The sequence below is a fragment of the Zea mays genome, chromosome 1, assembly GCF_902167145.1.
Source record: "Zea mays cultivar B73 chromosome 1, Zm-B73-REFERENCE-NAM-5.0, whole genome shotgun sequence".
In the NCBI taxonomy this organism is placed as follows: Eukaryota; Viridiplantae; Streptophyta; class Magnoliopsida; order Poales; family Poaceae; genus Zea; species Zea mays.
Window position 1 is genome coordinate 274,698,395 of NC_050096.1, and position 12,356 is coordinate 274,710,750.

Consider the following 12,356-nt stretch of genomic DNA (forward strand, 5'->3'; position numbering starts at 1 on the left):
TTTGTTTTATCTTTCATAAAGCAAGTTTGTGTTTTATTGTTCAGTCCATTCTTCCTGAAAGCATCCATCAAAAGGTTGTGGGAGAGAACATTTCTCATAGTGCTATTCCGCTTCATGAGACCAATCACACTAAGTAGCTCTTCAAACTAACAGGTCGCAACATAGAGTTTCATGATTTCATTGAAAGTGTGAGGATCAATGGCAACCCATGGCTCTACAACCGAGCCATGAAGGTTTTAGCCTTCTACACATTTCTTTTTGTAACATAACAATGGAGGAGAGTGAACGATGCAGATTGTTTGGCACCATAGCTTTATAGTTTGTAGCATTCCTCGGCTTAAAAAGTATTGTAAGCTTTAACAATCAAGTTCAATCTTGTTGCATGATCCCATGACGACAGTGGAAGGGAGTTGCATGATAACATCCAAGAGAAAATCTGCAACACAATGCAACGTTGTTTAACCAATATAACATATAATATACATGCTATAGAACATTCTACATCAATGTTGTCAATAACAAAATAGCCAAACTTCTAAAACCTTGTATACTAAACTTCAAGGTCCAAGACGAACATAAAAAATGTGTAATGATTGGTCTAGAGTCTAGACAGTAGGAGATAAAATCACTAGACAATCAACCAACTAAGACAGAGACTAGGATTGCATGCTAAAGTGTGCTTAGCTTTTGGGATTAATTCTACAGCCAAGTCCCTTATTTTAGTGTGTTATTTAATATGGGCATGCTTAGTGTGATAGTCTAAGAACTCGTTGTTACTATGAATCTTTATATTTCTTAGGTTAAGACCACAAGTGGAGAAATAGTATTATCAATAGGCCGATAGGCTAACATTCGTCATGATGAAAATTTAGAGCCTTGATTCGTCCTTTTTAAACCATTCAATCCCTACACTTTTTGTCATGTGTAGAGGATATCATTGCCTTTGAGGTGGAAGATATAGAAATAAGAGGGATGGATATTGCGACATAATGCAATGTACTAGATTAGGGTGTGCAGAGAGATGTACATGACATAAAGGGGGTGTTTGGTTTGCTGCGTAAAGCACCACAATGTGCCTAACTTTTCTGTCTAGGCTTAGTTCTTCAATTCAAGCGATTAAGGTTATGCAGATTGTGCGTGGCGCCTAAAAATAGAGTGCCAGAGATTGATATGTCAGACCTACTCTCGTGTGGACCTAGATCTAGGGAATCTGCGGCATTGCCACGTTGAGAAACATTGTTGGTCAGGATCCGTTTGGACCTAACTAGATAATGAACCATAACGTTGTGCTTTAAGAGCTTGTCTTAGATTACAAGGACAAATTTAAGGAACTAAAAAATGTTGTACCTCAAGAGTTTGAAGACCTCGTATCATATCACATACAAAGTTTAAGAACCATCTATATAAATTGTACTCACTACTCATCTATTTATAGTTCATGACTTCAGCTCTAAATCCGTCTGTGCAGTCTGAGAATTTTAAAATAAACAAGCTATAAATGGAGTGATTTTTGGAGCCGCAGCTCTGTCGAAACGGGTCCTATAGTCCTACTCCCTCTATATAATTCGGACGTGACTTATCTCCAGCAGCGTACTCATCCTTATACCTATATTTAAACACTACTTTGTAGAACAGTGCGAAACCGATGGGGTATGCAAGGAAATTACATTGTAGAACAGTGCAGTCTACATTATAGAACATTGCAGTCTACATTGTAGAACCGTGCGACTAATTTAGATAAAGAAAACTTCGTGGGATGGGTATGCAAGGAATGACCTATCCCCCGTCCTCGCAAACCCGACGGGAACAAAGTTTTCTCTGTTTCCATATGTATGGGCACTAAATTACCCTCATTTTGACCTTCAATGGAGGAATTCAATTCGGGAATCGGGTCTCATTGCCATCTCTAATCTTGTTACGTGAGATTGACCTTAACTGTGGTTAGGAGTGACAATGGGATCTAAATTTTACACCGTAAGATTTAAGGATCATATCGGGCTCTGTTTTTATTGATTTTTGAACTAAAATTTATTTAGAGTCCTGTCATTTTATAAAGAAGCAAATCCATTACTAGCACTAACTGTGGTACGTGAGTTTTATTTAAACACGACCAGTGGGTGAGTATTATTGAAGTAATTAATGTCGAGCCTTAAGTGCCACACAAGGAGGACCAAAGGATTATGCACGGGGGGGCGACTGCTAAACAATGGTTGCACCTGAAGTGTTACGTTACGGCGCGGTGATTTGGCAAGTCTAACATGGGACACGGCTGACGGCACACGTCGCCCGACATTCTTTCAGCGAAAACGTCGCTACCTGATACATATATACACAATAGGCCATACGAGAACCGCTTGATTGACTCGTTGGTGTTGACATGGCCATTTTCACACAGAGACTGAGCTGAGCTCTGATCTCTCATACGCTTTTGTCCCAATATAAAACGCCTAACATGACAACTGGCGCCGGTGCACGTCAATATTCTTTTGCTCAGCTACATGTATTTTGGTCTGTCACGTTCTCACACGTCATTTCGTTAAAAAAGCGTGTTAATCTCTGACGGGCGGCACCTATCTCTTATCTCTGCAGATTAATTAAGCAGGTGACGGTTTATTATATACCATGGGAAAAATATTCGTGGCAAGGGTCTTAAGCAAAGCCCAGCCACCGTGGCCGTCGCTGACGAACCGGAAGAGTCCACAAACATTCAGGAAACCGGCTGTTTTCAACTATTGCCCGCCAAGAACAAATGCAGGCTAAGTCTGATGGAAACATCATCTTCTAGATTTCGTTCAAGGGAATTACACATCAGTACATCACAGTTCGAGTACTAGTGGGTGAAAGCAACGCATACACAAAGCGGCAGATGTATAAATAAGCAGCCAGATGCAGATCAGATCGCTCAGCTCTCACGTGTAGATTTTTACTTCCAATCAAACGCTAGGTACAGTACAGGTAGTTGCTTCAATCACTTGACTAAGCTCGATCATGGCTCTGGCAAGAGCGAAGAGGCTTCCGCCACTCCACCTCTCGCTGAACGTCCCCACCCGTCCCGCCGTCCAGGAGCCGCCCTCCCGGCAGCAAGCCAACCCTCCGCTGGCCGGGCCGCAGTCCGCCTCGACTCCGCTTGCCCGGTCGAGCCAGTTCCGCCTCGCCGACTTCGACAGGCTCGCCGTCCTGGGCCGCGGGAACGGCGGCACCGTGTACAAGGTGCGCCACCGCGAGACGTGCGCGCTCTACGCGCTCAAGGTCCTGCACCAGGGCGACGCCGCCGCCACGGAGGCGGACATCCTGGGCCGCACCGCCTCGCCGTTCGTCGTCCGGTGCCACTCCGTCCTGCCGGCAGGCTCCGGCGACGTGGCCCTGCTGCTCGAGCTGGCGGACGGCGGGTCGCTCGACGCGGTCCGGAGGCGGCGCGGGGCGTTCGCGGAGGCGGCGCTCGCGGAGGTGGCGGCGCAGGCGCTGTCCGGGCTGGCCTACCTCCACGCCCGCCGCATCGTGCACCTCGACGTCAAGCCGGCGAACCTCCTCGCCACCGCGGCCGGGGAGGTCAAGGTCGCCGACTTCGGCATCGCCAGGGTGCTCTCCCGCGCCGGCGACCTCTGCACGTCGTACGTGGGCACCGCCGCGTACATGAGCCCCGAGCGCTTCGACCCGGACGCGCACGGCGGGCACTACGACCCCTGCGGCGCCGACGTGTGGAGCCTCGGGGTCACTGTCCTGGAGCTCCTCATGGGCCGCTACCCCTTGCTTCCCGCCGGGCAGCAGCCGAACTGGGCGGCGCTCATGTGCGCCATCTGCTTCGGCGAGCCGCCTGCGCTGCCCGACGGCGCGGCGTCACCGGAGCTCCGGAGTTTCATCGCCGCGTGCCTGCAGAAAGACTATCGCAGGAGGGCGTCCGTGGCGGAGCTTCTTGCCCACCCGTTCGTCGCCGAGAGGGACGTGCTGGCTTCGAGGCGCTCACTACAACAGCTGGTCGCCGAGGTGTAGCTAGCATGCTCATCTAGCGGCTATGGCGCCATGAACAATTTTGTTAGACCTGTGTACATGCTACTGTAGACTTAGTTGTAAATTTGTACAAGACTCTAACTAGAGCTTAGGTAATACGGAGTACTAGTTATCATGACGCGCATTGTTTGGATCCGGATTTGGCAGCACATAGAAATGTAAATGAACAATAAGCGATGTATAGTTTACTAACTGTCCCTAACACTGTACAGTGACAACGTGGAGTTATACACATGGTAACATGCTTTTGTCACAATTCCTGTGAATTGTCTGTCTCCATTTCATTTCGGACTTGAGCTATTCACCGTGGAGTATATGTATTAGCTCGTGGACCTATGCTCTCGGACTCCTGTGATGTTCCATCGTGGGAAGCAGCGTTCAATTTTAGGCCCTGCTGCTACATACCTACATCTATATAAAATTTAGTAGAGCTGGTGGAGTAGATTATTAAGTACTCCAAAAAATCGCGAAATCTATAATGTAAGCCTTTAGAAATCATTTAAGATGTGTTTGATTTAAGGTCAAAGTAGGATGAGACGGGATGACACCGTCCATTCAATTTTTTTTTGATCACATCACCACCATAAATTACTTTGATGCTTACCTCGCTCATACATGACTCTTATCCAAACATGAGGCATGTTTGATTGGTTTCTCTAGGCAACCTGGCTGTGTGAGCCAGGATTGCTGAAGACTAAGTTCGGAGATGCGACCAATCTGTTTGTATCTGGTGAGCTTGATCCAGGATGCTTTAAAGATCATGCGAGCCTGGATCTAAATATGCACGTAGGCAACCAAACATAGAGTTTGCACGCATGTAGCCTAGCTCACAACAACCAAACAGCAGCTACTCGCATTCCACGATGCAAGCACGCGCAGATACAGACAACCAAATGCACCCCATATAAACTGTGGCCGCTCTCTTCCATCACTTCTCATGCATCCAACCAAATACAGATAAATCATTTTATTTAATATTTAGATTAAAAATATCATTAAAGCTAACTACATTAATATTATAAACTATAGCTCTACACTAGAGCTAGAAGTTGGACTCATCCAAACAATCTATTAGCTTTATTACTAGGGCGTGGACTAATGTCAGCGTGTCAGATGATAATCATTTTCTCGTTACGTCTGCTGTCCTTTTGGATACCGACGAAACAATTTGTTTAAATAAAATAAATAAATATCCGTACATTACAATGAGGGAAAATCCACAGGATAATACGTATTCTAAAACACAAATTTGCTATAATCAGTCTGTCTGACACGTAGATCAATCGATGCACAGCATGGTTGCTGACATGTGGGCGTTTATAGTTAGACATGCACTTCAACACCAACGTTGTGTCCCGGTGGTCGTTGGCGTCATCTTTCGCAATATCGTATGGCTCTTCCTTCTTCGGCCTATAGATGATGGGTAGGATAAATAAAGACTATATTATATCATAGGTATGACGAATTTTGATATATAGTGTCGAGTACCATAATTAAGGATACCCTAAATGACAACACTAAAAGTGTCTAGATATGTAAGGTGTCGTAAGCAAAACACCTCCCGACCTTACCAAGGCACAAGGGATAAGTCACGACTCGTCCGAAGTCAACCCCGACCGATATCCTTAAGTCACGACTCGCCCGAGGCTAAGACACAGTCACGACTCACCCGAGGCCAGCCCCGAGCGAGGGACCCAATTTACGACTCGCTCGAGGCCAGCCTCGAGCGGGAGACGCAGTCACGACTCGCCCAAGGACAACCTCGGGCAGGAAACACATTCCCGACTCGCACAAGGCCAACATCGGGCGAGAAGCGCATTTCCGATTCGCCCAAGGGCGCCTCGGGCGACGCTCCAGGAGCTACCCGCCTCGGCCAACCAGTCTGATCCTAGAATGTGTGTCCTCCTGCCCTGCTCAAGTTGCCAAAGTCAACAAAAGACGACGCGACTATAGTCTAATCTACGTTTACCGCCCACGACGATGCACAAGGCGCGAATGCAGGCACTATTCCCCCACTCCGACCATTGTTTCAAGCACCCAGAGTGTGGCTACAGGCAAACGTCCGATCCCGGCCTCGGCCTCGAGAGAAATCTCCGCCTCGCCTGAGCTTAGCCTCGGCCAACTGACCCACCAGATGCACATTAAATGCCACCTACTCTCCCGCGAGTCTGGCAAAGGACCATGCCAAGCACTGTGTCAACTACTCTAACTCGACACCCATACCCCTATACATGCTAGGGCTCAGGCACATGCCCATGCTCTTGAGCCCAGTCTCAGCTCTCTACCCATCAAGAGAACATGCTACAAGGATCGGGTGTCCTCCTGACCAAAAGACGAAACAAGGACAAGGGTCATCCCATCGACCATGCTGATACAGGGCTCAGACACAAGGACGAGAGCCATCTCATCGGCCATGACGCTATAGGGCCCGGACACATCTCCTTTGATCACAACAATAGTGCAAACACCCCTCTAACCTGGGCCTCCTCCTTGCGACTATAAAAGGAGGAACCGAGGGCCTTCTAGGGGGGACTTCACGACCACACAACTTCAGGGCTTACAACTCACATCACTCCCGATATTGGCACTTGCCTGAATCATATTCAGAGACTTGGGAATCACTCCCTCTTTCGACTCGCTTGTATCCCCTACTATGAGCACCTAGTACAAGATAATACAAGCCTCCCTCCCCCGCTGGACGTAGGGCCTTCTCTTGCCCAAACCAGGATAAATCTTTTGTGTCTCCTTGCATCAACCATCTGGGACAAGATCACGCAGCACAAATTTACTTGTTGGTTAGGACCCCTGATTTCCAAAACACCGATAGTTGGTGCGCCAAGTAGGGCCGCTGTGTGTTGACAACACATTCTCATCAAGGTTCGGGATGGCCAATCTTGAATGCCCTTTGCCACTTAGCACGGTGATTTGGTTCGGGAGTATTTAGTTCATGTCCCTCTGCTACGATTATGACATAGTACTCCTCCCACCTAGACACCACACCGACGACAGCTACCATTTCTCCCAGACAGGAGGAGCACGACTGCTCCTGCTCTCTTAGCCAGAGGAGGGACACCCAGACCTCTGCCACCGTCCCTCTCGCCGGAGGAGACAGAGATGGAGCAACCGCAACCACACCGTGGGTAGGGCTCCCACCCATGAGGCACTTTTGGGCAGGCCTGAAAGGGAAATGTGCCCTTGGGCCATTTCTAAGTATTTTGGTGATTGAGTGCCAACTCAAGTGCTCAAATGTGAATTTATGCAACGGATGAATAAAGTGCAAATCAAGAGCAAAGGTACGTTTCTAAGTCTTAGTACATTGGTTTTGTGTACTAATATACTTGTCTAAGTATTGGAAACAGGAAGAAAAAGAAAAGGAAAGAGGTGGCTGTATACAGCCAAGGGGCTGTTTCGGTCTGGGGCACCGGACTGTCCGGTGGTGCACCGGACAGTGTCCGGTGCGCCAGGCTGCCTCGGCCGAAGTGGCCGCTCTCGGGAATTTGCTGACGGCGTACGGCTAAAATTCACCGGACTGTCCGGTGTGCACCGGACTGTCCGGTGAGCCAACGGTCGGTCGGGCCAACGGTCGGCCGCGCGATCTGCGCGGGACACGTGGCCGAGCCAACGGTCGGAAGGGGGCACCGGACTGTCCGGTGTGCACCGGACATGTCCGGTGCGCCAACGGCTCCCGCATCTACAACGGTCGGCTTCGCCAATTAAGGAAAGGAATCGGGCACCGGACACTGTCCGGTGTGCACCGGACTGTCCGGTGCGCCCGACGACAGAAGGCAAAGATGGCCTTCCAGATTTGTTCTCAACGGCTCCTAGCTACCTTGGGGCTATAAAAGGGACCCCTAGGCGCATGGAGGGAGACACCAAGCAACCTTAGAGCATTCTTGATCATTCACACTCAGTCTTTGCGCATACGATTGTCATTCTAAGTGATTCGAGCTCCGTTCTTGTGAGAACTTTGAGATAGTCTTTGAGCTCGATTCTTGGCCGTGCGTGTGCGCATTTTTGCTGTGGATTTGTGTGTGTTGCTTCTCTCCCTTTACTCCGTATTTCTTTGTGAATCTCAAGTGTAAGGGTGAGAGACTCCAAGTTGTGGAGATTCCTCGCAAACGGGATATTGAAAGGAAAAGCATAACACTGTGGTATTCAAGTTGATCATTGGATCACTTGAGAGGAGTTGAGTGCAACTCTCGTCCGTTGGGACGCCACAACGTGGAGTAGGCAAGTTTTGTACTTGGCCGAACCACGGGATAAATCACTGTGTCTTCTCTGTGTTGAACTCCTTGTGATTATCATATTGTGCAAGATCTTCTCTCCAGCCACTTGGCATTAACTGTGCTAACACTTAATCACAGTTTTGTGGCTTAAGATTTGAAGTTTACAGGATCACCTATTCACCCCCCCTCTAGGTGCTCTCAATTGGTATCGGAGCCGTTCTCTTCAAGAAAGGGACTAATCGCCCGAAGAGATGGATCCTAAGGGGAAGGGAATCGTGATCAACGACAAGGAAAAGGAGTCCTTCGTCAACGAGCCAAAAGATGACAAATCCAACGACTCTGGCTCGGGCCACAAGCGCAAAGATGAAAAGAAGAAGAATTACAAGAAGGCCAAGGGCGAGGCACACATCGGAAAGGAGTGGGATTCGGATTGCTCCTCCGACTCCGACAATGAAGGACTCGCCGCCACCGCCTTCAACAAGTCATCCCTCTTCCCCAACGAGCGTCACACATGCCTTATGGCAAGGGAGAAGAAGGTGAGTACTCGAGACTCCACTTATGCTTCTTCTAGTGATAATGAGTCTAGTGATGATGATGACATAGACTATTCATGCTTATTCAAGGGCTTAGATAGATCTAAGATAGACAAAATCAATGAATTGATTGATGCCTTGAATGATAAGAATGTGCTTTTAGAAAAGCAAGAGGATTTGTTGTATGAAGAACATGACAAGTTTGTAGAAGCACAAAAATCACTTGCATTAGAGATTAAGAGAAATGAAATGCTTTCTTGTGAGTTGTCTACATGTCATGATTCAATTGCTAGTTTAAAGAGCATAAATGATGATTTAAATGCTAAACTAGAAAAATCTAGTAAATCAACATCTTGTGTAGAACATGTTAAGATTTGCACTAGGTGTAAAGATTTCGATGTTGATGCCTGTAGTGATCATTTAGTTTCAATTTCCAAACTAACTGAGGAATTGGCTAGTCTTAATGCCCAACTTAAGACTAGCAAGAATGATTTTGATAAACTAAAATTTGCAAGGGATGCCTACACGATTGGTAGACACCCCTCAATTAAGGATGGACTTGGCTTTAAAAGGGAAGCCAAGAACTTAACAAGCCATAAGGCTCCCATTCCCGCTAAGGAGAAAGGGAAGGCCCCTATGGCTACTAGTGCTAAAAAGAACCATGCCTTTTTGTATCATGATAGGAAAAAATCTAGAAATGCTTTTAGAAGTTATGATGCTTTTGATTCACATGCTTATGATTCTTATGCCATGACTGCTTCTAGTTCTTCCTATATGCATGGTAGAAGTATGACTAGGAGAAATGCTATTCATCACGTGCCTAGAAAGAATACTATTCATGCTCCTAGGAAAGTAGTAAATGAATCTTCTACAATTTATTGTGCTTTAAATGCTTCCTTTGCTATTTGTAGAAAGGATAGGAAGATAGTCGCTAGAAAGTTAGGGGCAAAATGCAAGGGAGACAAAACTTGCATTTGGGTCCCTAAGGATATTTGCACTAACCTTGTAGGACCCAACAAGAGTTGGGTACCTAAGTCCCAAGCCTAAATTTGCCTTGCAGGTTTATGCATCCGGGGGTTCAAGCTGGATTATCGACAGCGGATGCACAAACCATATGACGGGGGAGAAGAAAATGTTCACCTCCTACGTCAAGAATAAGGATTCCCAAGATTCAATTATATTCGGTGATGGGAATCAAGGCAAGGTAAAAGGGTTAGGTAAAATTGCAATTTCTAATGAGCACTCTATCTCTAATGTGTTTTTAGTTGAGTCTCTTGGTTATAATTTGCTATCTGTTAGTCAATTATGCAACATGGGGTATAACTGTCTATTTACAAATGTAGATGTGTCTGTCTTTAGAAGAAGTGATGGTTCACTAGCTTTTAAGGGTGTATTAGACGGCAAACTTTATTTAGTTGATTTTGCAAAAGAAGAGGCCGGTCTAGATGCATGCTTAATAGCTAAGACTACCATGGGCTGGCTGTGGCATCGCCGCTTAGCACATGTGGGGATGAAGAACCTTCACAAGCTTCTAAAGGGAGAACATGTGATAGGTCTAACCAATGTTCATTTCGAAAAAGATAGACCTTGTGCAGCTTGTCAAGCAGGTAAACAAGTGGGAGGAGCACATCACAGCAAGAATGTGATGACCACATCAAGACCCCTGGAGCTGCTACACATGGACCTCTTCGGACCCGTCGCCTATCTGAGCATAGGAGGAAGTAAGTATGGTCTAGTTATTGTTGATGACTTTTCCCGCTTCACTTGGGTGTTCTTTTTGCAGGATAAGTCTGAAACCCAAGGGACCCTCAAGCGCTTCCTCAGGAAGGCTCAAAATGAGTTTGAGCTCAAAGTGAAGAAGATAAGGAGCGACAACGGGTCGGAGTTCAAGAACTTGCAAGTGGAGGAGTTCCTTGAGGAGGAAGGGATCAAGCACGAGTTCTCCGCTCCCTACACACCACAGCAAAATGGTGTGGTAGAGAGGAAGAACAGGACGCTAATCGACATGGCGAGGACTATGCTTGGAGAATTCAAGACCCCCGAGCGTTTTTGGTCGGAAGCCGTGAACACAGCTTGCCACGCCATCAACAGGGTCTACCTTCACCGCCTCCTCAAGAAGACATCGTATGAGCTACTAACCGGTAACAAACCCAATGTATCTTACTTTCGTGTATTTGGGAGCAAATGCTACATTCTAGTGAAGAAGGGTAGAAATTCTAAATTTGCTCCCAAAGCTGTAGAAGGGTTTTTGTTAGGTTATGACTCAAATACAAAGGCGTATAGAGTCTTCAACAAATCATCGGGTTTGGTTGAAGTCTCTAGCGACGTTGTATTTGATGAGACTAATGGCTCTCCAAGAGAGCAAGTTGTTGATTGTGATGATGTAGATGAAGAAGACGTTCCAACGGCCGCTATGCGCACCATGGCGATTGGTGAAGTGCGGCCACAGGAACAAGATGAACGAGATCAACCTTCTTCCTCAACTACGGTGCTACCCCCAACTCAAGACGATGAACAGGTTCATCAACAGGAGGCGGATGATCAAGGGGGAGCACAAGATGATCATGTAATGGAGGAAGATGCGCAACCGGCACCTCCAACCCAAGTTCGAGCAATGATTCAAAGGGATCATCCCGTCGATCAAATTCTGGGTGACATTAGCAAGGGAGTAACTACTCGATCTCGATTAGTTAATTTTTTGTGAGCATTACTCCTTTGTCTCTTCTATTGAGCCTTTCAGGGTAGAGGAGGCCTTGCTAGATCCGGACTGGGTGTTGGCCATGCAGGAGGAGCTCAACAACTTCAAGAGAAATGAAGTCTGGACGCTGGTGCCTCGTCCGAAGCAAAATGTTGTGGGAACCAAGTGGGTGTTCCGCAACAAACAGGACGAGCACGGGGTGGTGACGAGAAACAAGGCTCGACTTGTGGCAAAAGGTTATGCCCAAGTCGCAGGTTTGGATTTCGAGGAGACTTTTGCTCCTGTGGCTAGGCTAGAGTCAATTCGAATCTTGCTAGCATATGCCGCTCACCATTCTTTCAGGTTGTTCCAAATGGATGTGAAGAGCGCTTTCCTCAACGGGCCAATCAAGGAGGAGGTGTACGTGGAGCAACCCCCTGGCTTCGAGGATGAACGGTACCCCGACCACGTGTGTAAGCTCTCTAAGGCGCTCTATGGACTTAAGCAAGCCCCAAGAGCATGGTATGAATGCCTTAGAGATTTCTTAATCGCTAATGCTTTCAAGGTTGGGAAAGCCGATCCAACTCTTTTTACTAAGACTTGTAATGGTGATTTGTTTGTGTGCCAAATTTATGTCGATGACATAATATTTGGTTCTACTAACCAAAAGTCTTGTGAAGAGTTTAGCAGGGTGATGATGCAGAAATTCGAGATGTCGATGATGGGCGAGTTGAACTACTTCCTTGGGTTCCAAGTGAAGCAACTCAAGGATGGCACCTTCATCTCCCAAACGAAGTACACGCAAGACTTGCTAAAGAGGTTTGGGATGAAGGACGCCAAGCCCGCAAAGACGCCAATGGGAACCGACGGACACACAGACCTCAACAAAGGAGGTAAGTCCGTTGATCAAAA

General features: G+C 47.1%; 1 protein-coding gene across 1 annotated transcript; it reads left to right on the plus strand.

Annotated features, from left to right (window-relative positions):
* The first annotated feature begins 2,988 nt into the window (after nt 1-2,988).
* Nucleotides 2,989-3,990, plus strand: LOC103645573 (mitogen-activated protein kinase kinase 9). Its single transcript, XM_008668606.1, has one exon. It carries the CDS (start codon nt 2,989-2,991, stop codon nt 3,988-3,990), a length of 1,002 nt encoding a protein of 333 aa, XP_008666828.1.
* The last annotated feature ends 8,366 nt before the right edge of the window (nt 3,991-12,356 follow it).